The 23390-nt window shown below is 40.8% G+C and overlaps 1 protein-coding gene across 1 annotated transcript in view; it reads left to right on the top strand.

The window, feature by feature from the left end:
* The window catches only part of LOC126263751 (NFX1-type zinc finger-containing protein 1-like), a 272319-nt gene that overhangs the window by 98014 nt on the left and 150915 nt on the right, over positions 1–23390 (top strand). The window contains exons 6-7 of the mRNA XM_049960939.1: positions 14433–14622; positions 17050–17329. Of these exons, the coding sequence (XP_049816896.1) occupies positions 14433–14622; positions 17050–17329 (470 nt within the window). The remainder of the gene's footprint in view (positions 1–14432; positions 14623–17049; positions 17330–23390) is intronic.

Here is a 23390-nt window from a genome sequence, read left to right as displayed (position 1 = left end):
TGCTTGTATGTCAGGATCCATCTCCAGATGTCACTGTGGACTGTTGGTGGGCATCACACTGAACTACACACATTGCAACAAACAAAAACTCTTAGGCGGCATCTCTTGGGCAGAGTCGGACCCTGGCGGTGTCTTCTTTGTAAAAGCAAAGCTCACGTCTTGCATTTGTTGATCAGTAAAAGGCACGGCAGCATCGGTCAGTGAGACAGTGGCAACGCCTGTTGTTAGGTTGGTGCTGTGTCATTATACCTGTGACGTGGCCTTGTGCAAAGGTGGCAGAGGAGACAGGCGAGGTTGGTTGGCCTTGTGCAGCTGCAGCGGGAGCAGTGGCGGCTCGGAGTGTACTGTTGCAGGCAGCTTGACTGAATGAACTCATCTGTTGCATTGTGGCTCACAGCCGTACGGCCCTGCAGAATGGTTTCATGCATCTGCTTATGGCTTAGTAAGATGTATGCAGCACGTCAAAGCTGAAAACAGGGTGAATTCGCCATCCCAATTCTGGAGCCACTTTGTGCATAACAACTGTTGTTCCCACAGCGCAGTTAGTTCTGAATAAAACATCTTCATTGGAAATACATCAGTAATTGAATTTGTTAAAATGCCATGTAGCCAGAAGAAAGTCACGAACTAATAAGTAAAGCAGAGGAAACTGACATACTTGTTGAATTGTCAAAATTTCATGTTACAGCAACCACTTTAACTTTTCCAAAAACTTACTAATTAAGAAAATATCCACAATAAGTTTTACCACATCTTTAAATACTTTCATCATTCAAACTTTGTTTGTTTCCCATATTTGATGTTATACTTTTATTGCCCTATTTTTTCTGATTTTAATAGTTGTTTGGTTATTCGATTAAGCCACTAATTAAGAAATGCCTAAGTAGCAAAATTATGAACACAGAAATTTTACATGAAACTATTGAATTCACCACACGAGTACACAGTGTATCATTCAAAAAGTACCATTAAACCAAATTATTGTTGGAACCAGTGGACAGACATCACATCTTTATAGGACCTTTACATTTTTATGTATGTCAGTCTTTAAATACCTCTTCCACACAATGAATCCTCACTCTGTGAGCTGCAGTAATTTGGTTAGTATGTGTGTAGGTGTGTAAGAATTATATTATCTATGAAGAAACATTCATCTGAAATTAGCAACATCAATTTTTGTCATGTTTCATGTTCCTGTTGATGACTCTTAAGTACCTCGGCTATATCATGAGTTGTTACCTTTACTACTATTATTTATTTTCCTCCATTTCCGTAAAACCAGTCAGGCAGCAGCCACTGGCCTGGACAGAGCAGCAACAAGGATTTTTTGACATTTTATGAGTTCATAACCAGGAGCAAATTATATAGTGTTATCTGTGTGCTTTTGAAGTAAAATTTTTTGATTTTCTGTGTGCTAATTTAATATTGAATAAACACAGTTTTCGTGTTTTTGCTTGTGTCAGAAAGTAAATAGATTTTGTGGTTTATTACAAGTTCCTAATCTGGAGTGAATTATTTAGACTCACCTGCGTGCTTTGGTAGGTAGTTTAGTTTTTGAATCTTTTTGTGTTAACCTAATTTATTAGACACACTTCTTGCATTTCCTACAGCATCCACAGTAGAGTTCCATAGCAGGTGTTGTTGATAGTCCTTTGTTTGTCTTTGACATGTAGTTTTTCATGTTCTTCAGTATGGATAGGGATTATGATTGCTGTGTGCAGATGAGAGCCGACTTGGTGACACTTTACTCTCAGCTCTAGGCTGTGATGGCTGCAGTTACACAGCTTGAGGCTGCAGTGGATGAGCATCACGTTATGGGTGGGCCGGGGGGATCCAACAGATGTCCAGCACAAGCCTTGAGTCGGCCAAGTGGTCCGCACCTGTGGCCAGCCCAGTTACTGCTCGCACTGAGGTGGACACCTGACCCTTGGTAAAGTGGGAGGTCGTCTTGGGGATGGCAGGCTGTGAATGACTTCCCGGGGAGGGCGAAACACGATGCCTCCCCTATTAGTCTGACAAACAGATTCCAGGTGCTGTCTGTGGCTGACACTGTCTCTCAGCCAGATGCAGTCGCTTGTCCTGTTTCGGAGGAAACCTCTCAGCCTGCAAGGTCCATGTAGTCCCAGAGTTTGGGATTATTGGCAGTTGGGGGGTCTAATGTTAGGTGCGTTATGGGTCCCCTGGAGGACACGGCTGTCGTGGAGGGAAAGAAAGCCAATGTGCAGTCTGTGTGCATACCAGGTGGAGTCATTCCAGATGTGGAACGGGTCTTTCCAGATGCCACGAAGAGCACAGAATGCAGCCAACTGCAGGTGGTGGCTCACATCGGTACCAGTCATGTGTATCACTTTGGATTGGAAGAGATTCTCTCTGGTTTTGAGCAGCTATCACAAGTGGTGAAGGCTGCCAGCCTTGTTCCTGAGATGAAAGCAGACAGGACCGATTGCAGACTTCTCGTACAGACCGAGTGGAGGGTCTGAATCAAAGGCTCAAGACAGTTCTGTGACCATGTAGGCTGCAAGATTCCTCAACTTGTGCAATAGGGTGGTGGGGTTTTGGGTTCTGCTAAATAGGTCACAAGTCCATTACATGTGGGAGGCAGCTACATGTGGGAGGCAGCTACATGTGTAGCGGCGGCTAGGTCACACATCCATTACGTGTGGGAGGCAGCTATATGGGTATCGGGGGCTGTGTGGTATGGACTGGGTGGTTTTGTAGGGTAGAGGGTTTCAGGGAAACACAAAAAGGGCTTCTTCAGTCTCAAAGGAAGCAGGTCAAACACAGGAAGAATGTAGATCTAGGAACCAATGGTATAACAGTTGCAAATTGTCGTAGCTGTGTTGGGAAAGAACAAGAGCTCCAAGCGAAGCACTGATGCTCAAATTGTTATATGCACTGAAAGCTGGCTAAAGCCAAAGATAAGTCCAGCTGAAATTTTTGCAAAGACCCTAACTGTTGTCAGAAAGAATAGGCTAAACACAGTTGGTGGTGGCTTGTTTGTTGCTGTTAGAATCAGTTTATCTTGTATCGAAATTGAAGTAGGTAGTTAGTTCTGTGAGTTAATGTGGGCAGAGGTTATTCTTAGCAACATTTTTAGCAATCTGAATATATTAATAATTGGATGCTTTTGCCGATCTCCCAACTCTGACGTACAATTACTGAAACATTCAAAGGAAACTTGAGTCTAATTTCGAACATGCAGGCTACCTAACTCATACCATTATAGTTAGTGGTGACTTTAATTTACCCTCGATATGTTGGTGAAAATACATTTTTAAATTCTGGAGGCAAGCATAAAACGTGATCCAAAAACATGCTAAATGCTTTCCCTGAAAATTATTTTGAGCAATTAGTTCAAGAGCCCACTTGATTAATATACAGACACAGTGTGGATGGATATGTGTGTGTGTGCGAGTGTATACCTGTCCTTTTTCCCCCCTAAGGTAAGTCTTTCCGCTCCCGGGATTTGAATGACTCCTTACCCTCTCCCTTAAAACCCACATCCTTTCGTCTTTCCCTCTCCTTCTCTCTTTCCTGATGAGGCAACAGTTTGTTGCGAAAGCTCGAATTTTGTGTGTTTGTTTGTGTTAGTTTGTGTGTCTATCGACCTGCCAGCACTTCGTTTGGTAAGTCACAGCATCTTTGTTTATATATATATATAAAACAAACATGATGTGACTTACCGAACGAAAGCGCTGGCAGGTCGATAGACACACAAACACACACACAAAATTCAAGCTTTCGCAACAAACTGTTGCCTCATCAGGAAAGAGGGAAGGAGAGGGAAAGACGAAAGGATGTGGGTTTTAAGGAAAGGGGATGAGGAGTCATTCCAATCCCAGGAGCGGAAAGACTTACCTTAGGGGGGAAAAAAGGACGGGTATACACTCGCACACACACATATATCCATCCACACATATACAGACACAAGCAGACATCTCACAAGCAGACATATTTAAAGACAAAGAGTTTGTCTTTAAATATGTCTGCTTGTGAGATGTCTGCTTGTGTCTGTATATGTGTGGATGGATACATGAAAGGATGTGCGCTTTCCCTTTTGGTAAGTCATGGAATCTCTGTTTTTAATATATTTTTCCCATGTGGAATGTTTCTTTCTATTTTATTTATATCATTAGTTTGAACCCAACAATTACGTTTGTTATTGTCACTGTTGCATTTCGAAATCTTTTCTGTCATATTTCTTTCTCTTTTTGTTTGTACCAGTAGTTTCACTTTGTATTCATCTTCCCTTTTTCCGTAATCTACCATACATTTTATCCTGCCTTAATATACTTAATAATACGTAATTTACTTCCAAGCCATAACCTAAAATTTTTTAACGCTTTCAACATTACCGCTGTTATAAAATCCACTGTTCCCGGTTTACAAACATTTCGTGTAAACTCGTGAATACTATTTCACAGCTTCAGTTCCTTTCACCCATTAAACAACCTTTTCAGCTATTTCCAACAACTTTCGTTTTATTTCCATTCCCGTTTTTTCCCACATAACCGATCACTTTTTAGCAGCTTCCCACAGGTTTAAACGTTATTATTTCTTTGTCAGACAATTGTTAGCCTCATTTTCATAATCTGCCAGCACATAACCAGTCCTTTGAATACATTTACACGCAGTTTTTTCGAAAGTTTCCTGAATTTCCCCACCCTTTAACGTGTTTTGGAGGCAACCCAACTACCTAACCTTTGTACCCATCATTGTTCCCCAACCTAAGTTCAGCACAGGATCAACATAGCTCATCTCAAACCAACACTTCTTCGACTTTTTTCACACCTTTATCTCTCCCTATATACTTTTATTTTTTATTTTTTATTCTTTTTTTATTTTCACTTTAATCTCATGTTACCCTTTCCCCCTTCTAATACCATGTCAACGTCACACCATCCCTACAACGACCCCATTAAATTTTATTTACATTCCCTCCGCAAACATGCCTTCACCCTAGCCAGATTATGCTCCCATATTTTATATACTCAGGCTTGTCTGACATTTGGCATTACCCCCAAAAGCCTCACACTCAAAGTTCCCATCTCTGGCTGTAATCCTTCTTTCCATCAGTCCCTATACCAGTTCCAAACTGCACAATCCATAGCCCTCACCCGCCTAATCCTTCACCTATACATCGACTCAGCCAATGAACACACCCGTCAACTCCTATCCCTAATCAAAGTCCTCAGTCTTTCCTCTCCCACATCCACACCGGCTGTTCAGAGCATCCTCCAACAGGCCAACCGCAAATTAGAACAGCATGCCACCCTCCACCTCAAAAAACTATCCAATCTCCTGGTTTCCCACCTCCGGAACGGCAACTCACTCACCCTCCACAACCTTTCCAACAAACCTCAACCTCCTCTCATTGCACACAGACCCACTCTCTCCCATCTACTCAATCTCCCACTTCCAGCTCCACTCCCCCCAACACCTCAAAATTCTAGCCAACACAATGTGGAACCACAACACCCCAATTCAGTAGTTAACCTTTCCTCCAAACCTCTCTCCCAATCCGAAACCTCTGTCCTATCCAAAGGCCTCACCTTCAGCCCCACTCCCAGATTCAACCAAACTGCCCTTGTCAAAGATTTACTGTTATACACTCGTAGTCTCTGCTGGAAATATCACTTTGCCATGAAGAAAAATAATCCTGATCTCACTCCTAATGATCCAACTCCCCAAGACACTATCGAAATTGAACCCTGCCTGGAACAGTTCCGTCCTCCATCACAGCGGGTCCGACCTCCTCTTCCTCAAAATCACCCCCTCCAAACCTTCCAGGAATTCCTCACTTCCAGCCTTGCCTCACAATCTTTCTTGAAAAACCTTAATCCTACTCCCAACATCACCACAGCCGAAGCCCAGGCTATCCGTGATCTGAAAGCTGACCGATCCATCATCATTCTTCTGGCTGACAAGGGTTCCACGACCGTGGTACTTGATCGTCGGGAGTATGTGGCTGAGGGACTGCGTCAGCTTTCAGACAACACTACATACAAAGTTTGCCAAGGTAATCCCATTCCTGACGTCCAGGCGGAGCTTCAAGGAATCCTCAGAACCTTAGGCCCCCTACAAAACCTTTCACCTGACTCCATCAACCTCCTGACCCCGCAGACACAGCGCACTCCTACCTTCTACCTACTTCCTAAAATTCACAAACCCAAACATCCCGGCCGCCCCATTGTAGCTTGTTACCAAGCCCCCACAGAACGTATCTCTGCCTACGTAGATCAACACCTTCAACCCATTACATGCAGTCTCCCATCCTTCATCAAAGACACCAACCACTTTCTCGAATGCCTGGAATCCTTACCCAGTCTGTTACCCCCGGAAACCATCCTTGTAACCATTGATGCCACTTCCCTATACACAAATATCCCGCACGTCCAGGGCCTCGCTAATTTCAAGTTGCCACCACTCATACCTCACCTGCCATTCAACAACATCTTTGCCTCTGCACTTCCGCCTTGACTGACATCTCTGCCCAAACTCTTTGTCTTTAAATATGTCTGCTTGTGTTTGTTTGTGTGTCTATCGACCTGCCTGCGCTTTCGTTCGGTAAGTCACATCATCTTTGTGTATATATATATATATATCTAAAAAGAAAGATGATGAGACTTACCAAACAAAAGCGCTGGCAGGTCGATAGACACACAAACAAACACAAATATACACACAAAATTCAAGCTTTCGCAACAAACTGTTGCCTCATCAGGAAAGAGGGAAGGAGAGGGAAAGACGAAAGGATGTGGGTTTTAAGGGAGAGGGTAAGGAGTCATTCCAATCCCGGGAGCGGAAAGACTTACCTTAGGGGGAAAAAAGGACAGGTATACACTCGCACACACACACATATCCATCCACACATACAGACACAAGCAGTTGGTCTTTAAATATGTCTGCTTGTGTCTGTATGTGTGGATGGATATGTGTGTGTGCGAGTGTATACCTGTCCTTTTTTCCCCCTAAGGTAAGTCTTTCCGCTCCCGGGATTGGAATGACTCCTTACCCTCTCCCTTAAAACCCACATCCTTTCGTCGCAAGATGGCGGCTCGTATAGAAGTTTTAGTAAGTGGCTCCGTGAAAAACATGTATACTGCCGATATAAAGTGCATCTTATGCAGTGAAAGACTTTTTAATGGTTTCAGACTATGTTCAGCGAGTCAAAAATGGATTCATTCAAAATGCATCTCGAGTTCTGCCGCGGTAAGCGCAAAATGTGACTGTGGTGTAATTGGCTGTTGTTTGCGATCGATGTGCTTATCAAAACAAGATACTGTGCGAGAAGAAAACGTTGTCTCCACATTAGAACAGGATTTATTGTACGCTAAAGAGTATATACATAATCTGGAAACAGTGATTAGTGATCTCAAACAAAAACAAAAAGTGGAAAACGAGCCTTTTCTTAGGCCTAAAATAAACAGGCGTGTGAAACAAAGTGGAAATCGTTTCGAACTAAAAACAAGGAATAAATATGAGCTGCTAGACACGTATGAAGAGACGAACAACCAGGGACATAAGAGAAATGAATACACGTCTCTAGGGCATACTCTGAAGAGTGAAGAAAACACTAAATTTTCGCAAAATGGTTCACGAAGTGAGAGTAAGGGCGATGTTTACATTTTTTCAGCTAGCCACGGAAGAGGCTTAGCAGGTAAAATGGCCACTATGCAAAATAAACGAAAAGTAAGTGGAACCACCAAGCCTGGGGCTCCTCTACGAGAAGTGCTAAAAAACTGTGAAACATCAGTAACAAAAGGTTCGAAATGTGTCATTATTGGAGGAGGTAACGACGTTTATAGAAACGAAAGTGTCAATGCAACAAGGGCTCTACGTGAAACCTTAGGGAAAATTACACATTCAGATGTATATGTTGTAAGCATTCCACAAAGACACGACTTGATGGAAGCTTCATGCGTAAATAAAGAAATTATTCGAACAAATAGAAAATTTAGAAAGATCTGTAGCAGTTTCGCCAATGTAACATTTATTGATGCAACAAGCTCTCAGAGAGATCATTTTACAAAGCATGGGTTGCACAGAAACAATTTTGGTAAAACAATTCTGTGCAAAGAAATATTAGAAAAAATTGACAAACCACAAGAACAGATACATCCACCCATAACACTGCCAGTGAAGGAAGAAAAGGAAGAGTCACCACTTTGCCCTATAAAGGAAAAATCAGTGTTATTACCAGCAGAAGAACCAGTGTTGTCACCTCCAGAAGAAGAAGTTGTGACACCACCAGCTGAAGAAGAAGCACCACCTTCAGAGATCCTGCAGCCAAGATATGGGAGAGGAGAGAGAAGAAAGAAACAGCTAAAGGACCAGGATTTTGTATACAATGAAGCCAGCAGCAGCCGACCAATTCACAAGAGGCAACCACCTGCGAGAAGTCAGGATTTTTGTTGGCCCCAGATCAGCAACAGCACACCATAACAGACATGGGGATCAACAATCTGACAAGCACACCACTCGTAGGTAATGTAAAAAATATAAACTGTGATTCAAAGTCAAACTGTATCCAGATAAACAAAAAGGGAGATAATATGCTGACATTACTTCAAGTTAATATTTGTTGTATTAGAAATAAGATGTTAGAATTGGAACATTTCTGTAAGATTAAGAATGTTGATGTAATATGTGTATGTGAGCATTGGTTAGTTGCAAATGAGGTAGATATGTTTGTACCTCAAGGATACGTCACTGCAGACATAATGTGCAGAAAGCAGAGGCGAAATGGTGGGGCTGGGATCTTTATCAGAGATAATTTCAACTTTACAAAAATAGATGTATCATCTTACTGTACAGAGTTAGATGCAGAATTTAGTTGTATAAAAATGACTGATGAAAATCTAATAATTGTAAGCCTATACAGATCTCCCAATGGCAACATTGATACATTTTTTGAAAGATTTGAACTAATGGTTAGAAAAATACTAATGCATAAAACAAAGATTGCCATATGTGGTGATCTTAATATAGAAATGGTAAACACAAGTAATGAGCCCTCAAGAACTTTTCTTAATTTATTAAGGTCCCTTAATCTGTACTGTACCATCCAGTGTCCAACACGTAAAAATTCATGCATAGACAATATTATTGTGAATTTTCCCCGTGGCAGCTACACTGTTAGCCTTGCAAATGGGTGCTTTGCAGGCCACGACCCATTGCTTCTCAATCTCGTTAGTAAGCAACCAAATTCCACTAGTGTGCACAATATGACATGGGTAAGAAGACAAAAAGAAGAATACATTATGTCATTTATTCGTATACTAGAGGATGCAAGTTGGGACTTTGTCTACAAGTGTTCATCTGAGAAGTCTGATGTTGAAACTACCTTTGAAAACTTCCTTAAAAATTATACAGAATTATGGTATTCATGCTCACCACTAATTAAAACCAACTCTTCTGGAACATATAAAAATAAAAAGCTGGAATGGTACACAGACGAACTGGTCCAGATAAGAAAAAACATGCTCGTACTATACACAGCATATAAAAATGCATGTAAACAAAGATCAGAGCAGGAGGGCACCTTTTATGCAGCATACCAAAAATGTAAAAAATTCTACAAACTTAAGCTGATACAGACAAAAAAGGCTGCTTATGAAGGGTACATAGAAGGTGCAACAAACAAGTGCAAGGCAGCATGGCAGATTGTAGCACAAGAAAATCCCACACGTCACACACATGAAACTCAGCTCACTCCAAGGGAACTAAATGACTACTTCATTAGCTCAATTAAAGAAATTGAAAGTAAGATAGAAAAAACAGATACATCTGCAAGCGATTTACTTAATGCCCTTCCACCAGTAGATCATGTCTTTAACTGGTATAGTATCACACCTGCTCAGATTAAAAGAACAGTCACAAAATTTTCAAATTCTAAAAGTATGGACTGCTACTGGCTCTCCAATTACATAGTAAAAAAAACTGTAGACTCGGTCGCTAAACCATTGGCATTCATATTTAATAAATGTTTACAGTCAGGAGTGTTTCCCGACTCCCTCAAAATTTCCAAAGTTATTCCAGTGTTTAAAAAGGGTGACAAACATCTTCCTAAAAGTTATCGCCCAATCTCAATTGTGCCAATATTTTCTAAAGTATTTGAGTCACTTATGTACACTCAATTAAGTAGCTATTTTGAGACACACAACCTTTTGAGCAATAGTCAGTTCGGATTCCGACAGGGCAGAAATACCACTGCGGCCATCCTGGAAATTGTTGACCAGACATTAACAGCCTTTGAAGACCGGAATATGGTGTCACTTGTCTTGTGTGATCTGAGCAAAGCTTTTGACTGCATTCCCTTTGGCACCCTGGTTGCAAAACTAGAATTTTATGGTGTATGTAACCCAGCATTAGCAGTAATAGAGTCATATCTTCATAATAGAAGACAGTTTGTCTCAGTTAAAAATAATTACTCCCCTGTAGCAGCAGTTAGTACTGGTGTACCACAGGGCTCGGTTCTGGGACCCTTCTTCTTCATCATAGCCATCAATGACCTACCTCATCACATAAATAGTACTACCATATGCTATGCAGATGACACAACCCTCCTCACCTCACACCAGAACATCTCAGCTTTGGACAATAACACACAGGAATCACTCAAATCAGCCATCCACTGGTTCACATCCAATAAATTACTGTGTAACTCAGAGAAAACACAACAGCTTCTCTTAGGGTTACCCAAAACCATAGAAAACAAAACTGTAAAACTATTAGGAATGCATATTGATTCCAAACTTAACTGGGAAGAACACGTAAATCAGGTTTGCAAAAAGCTTTCAAGAGTCTCCTATCTCCTTTGGAAACTTAGGGACATGATTAGCATGAACTTTCTGAGAACAATGTACTGTGGACTCTTCCAGTCACATATTACATATGGCCTTCTCATATGGGGGCACAGCTCTCACAGTAACAAAATTTTGTTGATGCAGAAAAGAATGCTGCGCATAATGTGTAAAGTCGGTCCCACGGAGCACTGTCGTCCTCTCTTTATAAGGCTAAGACTGTTGACCATTGTAAACTTGTATATTTATATCTGTGTGTTACACATTAAAAACAATGGTATGGAAGGTGTTGTCAGGGAAGAAATTCATAACTACAACACTAGAAGGAAGGCAGATTATGATATACCAAGACACAGACTAACAAAAAGTAGTAACTCACACAAAGTGAATACCTTAAAAATATTCAACAAACTACCGCAATCTGCTCGGGACATGCCCACAAAAATTCTTAAACAAAATTTGTACAATTGGTTATCTGACGATCCATTTTATTCTATGCAAGAATATTATGATCTGAGTAGCACAGAGATAAACCTGTAATTGCATAATTAACTCAATTAACTACTATATATACTGTTACAAAACATTTCATATCTAATACCTTTGTATTTCAACTGTGTTAGGTAACTACTTTATTTGCCAGTGTTATGATGTGTTACGTAACTACTGTGTTTGCTACTACAATGTAACTCATTTTTGGTACCTTTCTATGTATCTCAAACAAGAATATGTATTAAGCATTGTAGTCACCTGCTTAAGGTTTAGGTTATTTGTAAGTTACTCATATGCTAATTATATCTATGCCTTATATATAGTGTCTGGAATATTAATATTATTTTATGTACTGACGAAGCCTATTTCATCTTGCATGATCAATGGCTAATAAAGAATCTTGAATCTTTCCCTCTCCTTCCCTCTTTCCTGATGAGGCAACAGTTTGTTGCGAAAGCTTGAATTTTGTGTGTATATTTGTGTTTGTTTGTGTGTCTATCGACCTGCCAGCGCTTTTGTTTGGTAAGTCTCATCATCTTTCTTTTTAGATATATTTTTTCCACGTGGAATGTTTCCCTCTGTTTTATATATATATATATATATATATATATATATATATATATATATATATATATATATATATATATATATATATAAAAACAAAGATGATGTGACTTACCAAATGAAAGTGCTGGCAGGTCGACAGACACACAAACAAAAACATACACACAAAATTCAAGCTTTCGCAACAAACTGTTGCCTCATCAGGAAAGAGGGAAGGAGAGGGAAAGACGAAAGGATGTGGGTTTTAAGGGAGAGGGTAAGGAGTCATTCCAATCCCGGGAGCGGAAAGACTTACCTTAGGGGGAAAAAAGGACGGGTGTACACTCGCGCGCGCACACACACACACATATCCATCCACACATATACAGACACAAGCAGACATATATATATAAAAAGAAAGATGATGAGACTTACCAAACAAAAGCGCTGGCAGGTCGATAGACACACAAACAAACACAAATATACACACAAAATTCAAGCTTTCGCAACAAACTGTTGCCTCATCAGGAAAGAGGGGAAGGAGAGGGAAAGACGAAAGGATGTGGGTTTTAAGGGAGAGGATAAGGAGTGTCTGCTTGTGTCTGTATGTGTGGATGGATATATGTGTGTGTGCGAGTGTATACCTGTCCTTTTTTCCCCCTAAGGTAAGTCTTTCCGCTCCCGGGATTGGAATGACTCCTTATCCTCTCCCTTAAAACCCACATCCTTTCGTCTTTCCCTCTCCTTCCCCTCTTTCCTGATGAGGCAACAGTTTGTTGCGAAAGCTTGAATTTTGTGTGTATATTTGTGTTTGTTTGTGTGTCTATCGACCTGCCAGCGCTTTTGTTTGGTAAGTCTCATCATCTTTCTTTTTAGATATATTTTTCCACGTGGAATGTTTCCCACACACACAATTCATCATCTTTGTTTTATATAAAACAAAGATGATGTGACTTACCAAATGAAAGTGCTGGCAGGTCGACAGACACACAAACGAACACAAACATACACACAAAATTCAAGCTTTCGCAACAAACTGTTGCCTCATCAGGAAAGAGGGAAGGAGAGGGAAAGACGAGAGGATGTGGGTTTTAAGGGAGAAGGTAAGGAGTCATTCCAATCCCGGGAGCGGAAAGACTTACCTTAGGGGGAAAAAAGGACGGGTATACACTCGCGCACACACACACATATCCATCCACACATATACAGACACAAGCGCTTGTCTGTCGACCTGCCAGCACTTTCATTTGGTAAGTCACATCATCTTTGTTTTTAGATATATTTTTCCTACGTGGAATGTTTCCCTCTATTATAATCAATCATCATTTTACACACACAAGTTTTCAAGTACAAAAACTGATTGAGTGTTTTCACAGTGGCAGTACCCAAAGACCAAATAGCAGCAGTAGCAACCGATGTTCGCTTTGTTTGGCCTAACTAAATAAGTAATCTAATATACCTGGATGAATTTGCGGCAGCTGAAAGCAGGCATACAAGTGTACGAGGAGTTGATTGGGTTTTTGTTTCATGTTGAAAGAAAGTAAATATATGAAATTATGTAGTATTTTTCTGGGACTGAACTGGTATTTATTTTATTTTTATTTATTTTTTCACATTATCCAATTTTTCATTTTATAAATTGTGACATCCAATTTTTCATTTTATAAATTGTGACAATATATTACACCATACAAGACATATCATGCAACTGTAATGTCTATTTGGAGAGAAAACAGCAGTGAATAACATTCTGGGTAATCTGTGAGCAGTATTGTGGACTGGTGTGATGTTGCACCACAGTAAACTGTTTCTGGATGTTTGAATATGCATCTTCCCATCGACAATTCATTCACTCACTGTTTTCAGGTAACAAATGTTAAATTGTGCATCGAAGTGGTTCTACAGTAGCTTGGTATCCCATATGGTTTCCTTACTGCTGTGAAGTTAATACTGGCAGATGACATCCTTATGGATGTGGAAATATTGTGTTCAGCTGACAATTCATGGCATAGTAGTAGTATTGTATAAAAAGTCACAAGAAGTAGTGAAAATATGTGGACAGACTACAGCTGAGTAGGAATAATGTTATAATTTGCAAATTGCAGGGAAATCGCTCGTAGTTTTGTTTATTTTTTTATGTAGATTTTTTTACATAGCAGCAAGAAAAGAGGATGTTTATTAGTTTCGGAAGTGTCTTGAATAATAGAATACAAGGTGACTGGTTGTCTTCGTAAAAAGACCCAGAGGCACAGGTGGGGAAAACTCTGCCTCTCATATATGACTACTCTTTCTCTTAACATGTCACTGGTGTGTTTCGTAAGAAAATTTCTTATCACTCTAGGAAAAAATTGAAAAAAAAAAAATACTGTGGCAGGATTTGGCTTACAAACCATCTTAAGTTCCTAAAGTCAGTACAGTTGTTCTTATCTTAAAGGGTTTCCTATACATTTACTGGGACATCATTGGAAGTCAAATTCTTTTTTCCATTTTGCAATTGGTGTTAATTGTTTTTGTTGTAAAAACAGTGACTCACAGTATGTAAAAATGCAGATGAACATTTCTATACTATTTTGTCAATTTCTTTCCCCTTAGAAGCTGAAGTCAACTTCACTGATAAAAGAAGTAAGAATTGTATGTGTGGACAATTTCAAAGGTGAAGAAAATGACATCATCTTATTGTCACTAGTACGAAGCAATAAGGATGGTAATATTGATTTTTGGAAGGTAGAAAACCGAATTTCTGGCGTCCTTTCCAGAGCAAGGAAAGGATTTTACATCATTGGTAAGTCAGAATTCACTGTTCACCATCCCTCTTAAGTAGCACTCTATGCATTTGTATTTCAGGCTTATAAATAACACCAAAAAAGTATTTTCTATCTAAAGAATTGTCAAAGACTAAGTATACTGCCTTAGGGAAACACAGCGACCATCTTGTAAACAAAATTATTTTATCATATTTTTCAGCCTTTAGTCACACAAATGGTGTCGTAATCAGTTGTGACTTCTTAACAAGATATCATTAGATGGTCTGAATGTTTTACGTAGTAGCTGCTCCATGGCTGGGAGGAGGGGGGAATTTTGTCCAAAAGACCTGGACTGTTACAAAAGCAGTTGTTGCATATTAGCATCAGTTTTTAAAACTGGCTGTTGCATTTCATTCAAAAGTTTTCTGTTACTTTTTCAAGGGACTTCAAAAAATGCTATAAAATACAGGAAAATTTAAAATGTGGGAAATAACATTTTAAGCTGTAAAAGTTACGTGTAGGATCCTTCCATTTTTGCACTTTACATGTGATATATGTACATAATAGGCATCCAAATACTAGTCAGGGACTTGTTTATTATCTAATATAAAACTGCTGATGTAACTGGAATTGTGAATCATAATTTATGTTTTTGAAAACCCTACACCTGTCATTCATTATTTAAATAATGAAACACTGCACCAGTTACGAATTTTTTCATGCTTAGTGACGTGTTTCAAGAATTTTTCTCATTGTGAAGTGCAAATATTTATGTAAGTATTTTGCTTGGTGATTGTATGTGTGTTGATCACCATCTTTTACACCATAGTTGTCCTTTTGAGGTTATCAGCTAGTGTGTATCCTCAATTAATTGAGAAAACCACACATACACACACACACACACACACACACACACACACACAAACTATCACTCTCATTGTTTGTTTGTGAAACATCACAAAAAATACATGTAAATACTGCATTTGATTATGAGAATAAATTCTTGAAACTTGTCTGCTAAGCATGAAAAAAATACATAATTGGTACTGTGTTGAAACCAAAAACATTGAGCAATGCAAAATGAGCAAAGATGTGAATTATCACTACAAGTGATCAAATGACAAAACATGCTAAATGCGGTTTGACAAAGGTGTCATGACGAGAATAAAAATCACAAGGCTCTGCATGTGCAGTGAAGACAGCTTGGAAATTGTTGTGATTCGTCATGATATTTTTATTCAAGTTAACCTAGTTACTTCCAAGTAGAGCTTGGCAGCGGCATGAGGTACAGCATGAATTGTTCTGACTTTTAGCCATTTACCGGTTCATACCCACTGACGATGAGCAGAGTGCCTTGATCTCAAGAAACTGTAAACTCGTAACATTTGTAAACACTACTTGACAACCACCTCCATAACAGCTTCATTTCATGTCAATTTCTCCACAAACATTTATTCATAAAGCGTAAATAATGGCAAAATTCTAAATATGTTAACACAAAATGGGGTGCAAATTAACATAGTGGACATAGGAAATTTGATGGGAGTGATTAAAGAAGTCATGATTGGTGGAAAAACATTAATTCTGGGACTGTAACAGTGGGGTTATACTGTATTTCTATTTAGAAGCCTGAAATAATTGAATAGTGTTTCATTATTAAATTGATACAACATTTCTTTTATATGTTGTTAACCACGTTACATTGCAGTCTATAAAGTTTTAAATAAGTTTGATGTCACGAACTTGGTAAATGAAACTGGTTCATTGACCTTTCATCCTTTGATTCTCTTAGGTGAATTCTTGTGGACGTATTTCAGAAAGGTTACTTGTGTTGCTTTGCTGTAGCATTATGTAGTTCAGGGACATAACAAATGGGATAAAATTATGACTTTTTTGATACGTTATTAACTAATTTGCTCTCTCCTTTTTGGGCACCTGGTATTTGCAAATTCCTGCAGAACCCATTCTAATGAGTGTATTCATTATCAAGCATCAAAAGTTAAAAAGGATTTTAGTGCATGAAAAATAAATAAATGTTGTATGTATATTGTATATGTTGTGCAGCATATACAGTCTTAGCAGCCCTATATATAAATATCAAGCACTTGTTCAAACGCGTAATGCTCAGTCAGCCCTAGAAGGTCCTTCTGATGATTAATGTGGACCTCACTTCTGACAGTGCTTCATGTATATGAAAAAAGGCCAAGTCACACTGTGGTGTAGAGTCCACCCTAAATAGTTAATCTGTAAGGAAATGGGGCTTTTCCACTCTCACAGAACTAAACATAGATACAGTGATCTTAACTAACAATTATCATGTGATATGATTCTACTGTAGTATAGCAACAAACCTCAAAAATATAGAGACCTGGGTAGGATTTGATTTAAGAAGGCTTCCTATAACACACTTAAGTTAATATTAATGGCAGCTAACAATAGCAAGCAATATTGATTTTTGTTTACAGGCAACATGGACTGTTTTACTTCAGTTAGTGATACATGGAAAAAAATAAACAATGCATTCAAGAGTATGGCAGCTATTGGACCCAGCCTTGCACTACACTGCAAGCTTCATAGTGAACAGCTGAGTTATGTATCTTCGGCAAGTGATTTTGTGAGCTTGCTGGAGGAAGGATGTCAGCTTCCGTGTAATGACAGATTGCCATGTGGCCATACTTGTCCGCTTTCTTGCCATTTAGAGGACCGCAATCATTCAAAGGTCAGGTGCACAAAATTGTGTGAAAGGTATGTATGACAATAATGAATAAAAAAAGTCAATTTATCCATTACAATATTATCTCAATCAAACCATCCATTTGAAATTCAGTGCTGAGTGAAAGCCTCTTCCACACTATCCTGCGCATTTCAGCCTTCCATTACATGCTTGCATCCACGTTGTTCTAACAGTTCTTTTTTAATGCCATCTATTAAATTCCTATTTGGCTATAGGTGTGGTTATTTTCTTACTTCTTGGAATCCAGCAAAGTATTTCTTTGGTCAAACTACAATCAGTTTTCGTGGCTACAAGTCTAGCCCACCTCCATTTCATCTTCATTGTATATGGGAGTGCAGGCTTTCTCAGCGAATTTCATGTATGAAGTCCTCACAGGTTGTCAGCCGAGTAGCATCGTTGTCTCGTAGCAACGTTTCGATGGACTGCGTATCCTTCTTCAGGCGAAGTGTCAGGATATCGTCAGTTGTGGGCTTATATCTCTGCTGGACCGCTCTCCACTTCCAGCGGCCGGCCAATTACGCGTCTGCGGAATTGCCAGATGCGCCTGGATCGGCCGGTGGTGGGGGGGACGCGTGCGCGGGGTTCGAGCCCCGGCGTCCATCTCTGTCTGCGGCCCTTGGTGGAACGGAACGTTCTTCTCTGATTTTCCTGATTGCAGGCTCCCAGGCTGTGCTGAGATGGTAGCCACTGTCACGGTTGATTAGGTTGTCGTGTAACCGTATTCCTATGGTCTCTTTGATTACTGAGTCCCAAAATCCGTTTGTACTGCATATTTTCTTTGTGTCCTCGAAATCGAAGGTGTGCTTCTCGTCAATACTATGTTCCGCCACAGCAGATTTGTTGATGTGACCCAAGCGTACATGCTTAATGTGTTCACTGCGGCGCTGTGAGATGCAACACTACGTCTGTCCTATATATTACATCCCACATTCGCATCCGATCTTGTGCACACCGGGACTGGAACCCTGTGCACCACTGGCCGATCCAGGCGTATTGGGCAATTCCGCGGGTGCATCATTGGTCGGCCGTGGGAAGCGGAGAGCGGTCCAGCAGAGATATAAGCCTGCGACCGACGATATCGCGAGACTTGCCCTGAAGATGATGGAGACACATTCCATCGAAACGTTGCTACGAGATGATGATGCTACTCGGCTGACAACCCGTGGAGACTTCATATATGAAATTTGCCGAGAAAGCCTGCACTCACATACAACGTACATCTACGGGGAGGCAATACATCGCAGTTACAAGATGCTGCAGAAGCTACGGAGCATGAAGGGGAAGCTGCTCAGCAGGTTGGCCTTCTTACTCCGATGTCGGGATAAAGAAGTGATGCCTAAGTTCGCCAACTTGCGGCATCCTGTCAATACCAACAGGACGAGACACATCTTACGACAGGCGAGCGCGGCCCTAGTACGAGAACACATCAGGGTCACAAGACTGGAACTCGACAAGGACGCTAGAAGCCTGCTTTCTCTACACCTCCGATTGGCTTCCTGTCTCCCAGAACACACCTGGGACTGGATAGAAGGCAATACCTTTGCCAATGGCGAATGGTCCAAGAAGAAAACCACCGAAAGGCAGTGCAAGAAATTCCTTCGTGTTCTGGAAGCACGACAACAGAAAGAAAAACCATCTCCTAACAAACAAGGTGGTCATTAACAAATAAAGAACTGGATGGGCCGACACAAGAGGTGCTGTCCAAGGGCATAAACTTCGCCCCGGTTGCGAACACCCTGCCGAAATGGGACATCATAAGTGGGGTAGAGCAAGCCACAAGGAGACTACCTGAAGAAGCTGCAGAAGAAGTGAGAAGAGATGTCTGCAGAGTACTAGACAAAGCAAAGATGCCGAAGAATAACATTTCGGTGGCAGAACGAAAGGCGCTACAGGCACTCAGGGAGGACCAGGACACAGTGGTCTTGGCAGCGGACAAAGGCAACGCCGCGGTGCTCCTTAAATCAGAAGACTGTTGGCAGAAAATCGACGCCCTCCTTCAAGATCCTGCCTATAAAAGACTGAGGAAGGACCCCACCACAACAGTGATCCGCAAGACTGTTGAGATGCTCAACAACTTGGGACTAGAGAAGGATATCATCAAGAAGCTTTACCGGGAGCACCGGCACCCCTACCTCTCTATGACTTCCCAAAGGTCCACAAAGAAGGTGTCCCATTACGACCTATTTTAAACACTATTAACTCACCAACATATGGTATTCCTAAGCATTTATCACAGATGCTAAAACCCTTGGTGGGTTACGGTCCACACCATGTGAAAACTCTGCTGAGTTTGTGAAAGTACTACAGGGAATGCGGCTGGAAAATGAAGACCTACTAGTCAGCTTTGATGTGACATCCTTATTCACACAAGTAACAATAGAAGACTCCCTGGCTTTACTCGAAGAACACTTTGAGGAGGATATCATCAAGCTCTTTTGCAGTGTTCTATTTCAAGTGTGGTGGGAAGTTCTACGAACAGATAGATGGTGTAGCTATGGGCTCCCCCTAGCACCAGGCATAGCTGACCTATACATGGAGCACTTCGAAAGGCTAGCACTGGATACTGCTAAACACAAGCCAAAAGGTTTCTACGGGTACATTGATGATTTGTAGTTTGGCCATATGGCGGGGACAAACTGCTAGAGTTCCATCAACACCTCAACAGCATACATGGAAATATCAAATTTACCATGGAGATAGAAGAGAACAGAAGCTTACCCTTTCTAGATGTCCTGATCACAAGAAACATGGACGGCACGCTGGGACACGCAGTGTATAGAAAGAAAACACACACAGACCTCTATCATAACGCCAATAGCTGCCACCACCCTGCGCAATGCAATGCTGTACTCAACACCTTAGTGCACAGGGCCAGGTCCATCTGCGACATGGAAAGTTTGCCAGGAGAGTTGCAACACCTAAAGGACACCTTCAAGAAAAATGGATACAGTGCGACACAAATAAGGAGAGCTCTGAAGACCGACCACAAGAAGAGAGACCGGATGAAGACGAAGCAATGGGCTGTGCGTTCTTGCCATACGCGGGTCCTCTGACATCCAAGATTGCGAGAATTCTCAAGAAACATAAAGTGAAGACCGTTTTCCGCGCAGCAGGAAAAATCAAAGACCTTCTCGGTTCAACCAAGGATCCACTAGGTCTGACGGCACCAGGTGTGTACAAGAGAGGATGCGAATGTGGGGTGCAATATATAGGACAGATCCAGCGTTGCATCTCACAGCGCCGCAGTGAACACATTAGACATGTACGCTTGGGTCAGACCAACAAATCTGCTGTGGCGGAACATAGTATTGACGAGAAGCACGTCTTCGATTTCGAGGACACAAAGAAAATATGCAGTACAAATGGATTTTGGGACTCATTAATCATAGAGTCCATAGAAATACGGTCACACGACAACCTAATCAACTGCGACAGTGGCTACCATCTCAGCACAGCCTAGGAGCCTGCAATCAGCAAAATCAGAGAAGAACGTTCCGTTCCACCAAGGGCCGCAGACAGACGGACGCCGGAACTCGAACCCCCCACCACCGGCCGATTCAGGCGCATCGGGCGATTCCGTGGGCGCATGATTGGCAGGTCGCGGAGAGTGGTCCAGGAGAGATATAAGTCCGCGACCGACGATATCCCGACACTTCGCCTGAAGATGATGGAGACGCATTCTATTGAAATGTTGCTACGAGACGACGATGCTACTCGGCTGACAACCCACCCGTGAAGACTTCATATATCTTCATTGTAGTTATAATTATCTTTTCAACTCTGTTGTGTATTTCCTAATTAATTTGTTATTTTTTTTCGTCTCTCCCAAAAATTTCTGATGTGCAGCTCAGAGAGATCCTCTGTTCTTGAATGCTTTTCAGATTAAGAAGCCATGTCCAATTTTCATAAGTCAAGCAACACATTGATTGTAAACTGTCAATTTCATATACATTGGAAGATAAGTTTTGAAAATTATGTTTAGTCTACCAAAGCACTCCAGGTCATTTTCATTATTCTCTTTATTATTTCTCCTGTCCATGTGGTTTTTGTCTTTGGTTAACCTAAGTACAAAAACTTATCAACAATCTACGTGACTTTATTAATTTGTGCCATATTCATTTTGATGTGCTATTTATACGTGCTATTGCTCTTATTATTTTTGTGATATACTTTCAGACTTGCTCCAGTAAATTCTTTCATACTTGATATTTATCTGCATTACAAGAGACAGATTGTACAATATCAGCAAAATAAAGATGATTCAGTTATGTTCCATTTGCACATAATTCTTAGATTTTTTGGTAGATGGATTGAAAATTTTATCAGTGGCTGCTGAGAACAGTTTCTGCAGTATTGATTCTCCTTGCCAGACTCTTCTGTAAATCCTAAATTTTTCAAAATCTTGATTCAATGTGAAGGAAGCTTTATATTAATTTGAGTGAATCGGTACCATGTTTTTATGGGATTATTAGTGCTGATTTAACTTAAATTGAGTGAAGTATGTTCATAATCAATGAACATAGGTAGAATGATAATTTATACTAGTCATTCAAGTTTCAAGTTGTCCTTTATGCTGTATCCACTTCTAAAGCAAGCTATTTACCTTGTTTGGTGCAATTTCAAAGTATTTTTTTTATGTCCTTAATGATATTTTGTATTGGAAATCTTGTGTATTAGTGAGAGGAAACTGATTTGACTAGTTTTTTGTGGCCTGACTGTCTTCTTTCTTCTGAAGTTCAACTGTTGCATTGTGCAAGTTTTGTTGGAAGTTTATTATTTGACAAATTTATTTTGTGCTACCAATAATCTAGCTTTAATCATATGTATTGAAACATTATCTTCAGAATAGAACAACTTAACCACATCCTGCGCAACATCTTGCCCTTCTTGTCTTCATGTCCAGAACTGATGGACATCCTAGTCACAGTCCTTCTACCACACTCAGATTTGTATTCTACAACCTACTCGAGCTATGAAATATTCTACTCCATTGCTCTTTCACATCTACTCTGAAGCCCTTGCCACACGAATTGTACTCTTCTGGGAGGCTCAGGTGCAAGATCTGTCCAGTGTACCAGTCAAGCACATCTTACTCCAGTTGTGTCACAACCTTATCCTCTCCTATCAGAACCTTCAATCGTGCACTACTTCTGTCCTCAATGTCCACCAGCCCTTGCCCGTCACTCCCTTCCAGCTATGCTCTAGGATGCTAACTTCTCTCGTCCCACACCCACCACCTCCTCTCAGCAGTCTCCCTCTTCCTCTGTTCTATCTCTGCCTCCCATTCCTCTCCTTCATGTTATGTTTGAGCTGTGCACAACCCTCATTTGTGAGGCCAAAGTGAACTCTCTGGTGCCACTTTCCTATCCTGTGGGCCTGCTGCCTATTGCTACTGTTATGTCTCCCTTGCACAGGTTCTTTAGTGGATACAGAAGCGTGGAACAGATGCCGTTTGTGAACAGAGAATTCAGATGTTAATTTATTCTACGTCTGTTAAAATAATACATAAATATGTTGCCTGAAGTATCAGCATCAGTTGCTAACAGTAGATTTGAATGCAGAGATATATACAGATACAAAAGGTCTATAAATCTGTCATTATTCAATACAGTGTCTATTCAGAAGATGTCGAACACTGGCCACTATGAAAGTCTCTAAATGTCATTCATCTGACAAACGCCCAAAAAAGGGATCTGTGTGTGGATGTTAGACCCAAAGTCCACCTCCACAGGAGCTCCGGAGGAGCTTGCATCTCACTAGCAGTGGTGTAATTGTTCATGGCAGTGCTATGGGGCACCTGTAGGAAACGCAGCAGTGTAACCGGGTGTCGTGCATATTTGAAAGTGCGGCAACTGGATAGCGGCCAATACTGCATCTACTAGCTGTCAGCAATCCTTCCCAACTTGTCCCCACTGCTCCCCAAGTAGTTTCTCTGCTCATCCACTCTAGCCAACACAACTCTAGCCAACCTAGCCTCTCACCCCATTTGAGTTGCTGTGCTCTCACATTGTAGTCAGCAGGACAGTGTAGGTGTGCAGGTGTATGTAGGTGTATTTATATGTTATATTAGCC

The sequence above is a fragment of the Schistocerca nitens genome, chromosome 6 (assembly GCF_023898315.1).
Source record: "Schistocerca nitens isolate TAMUIC-IGC-003100 chromosome 6, iqSchNite1.1, whole genome shotgun sequence".
In the NCBI taxonomy this organism is placed as follows: Eukaryota; Metazoa; Arthropoda; class Insecta; order Orthoptera; family Acrididae; genus Schistocerca; species Schistocerca nitens.
The sequence above is the reverse complement of the archived record's forward strand: the minus strand, read 5'-3'. Positions and strand labels throughout refer to the sequence as shown.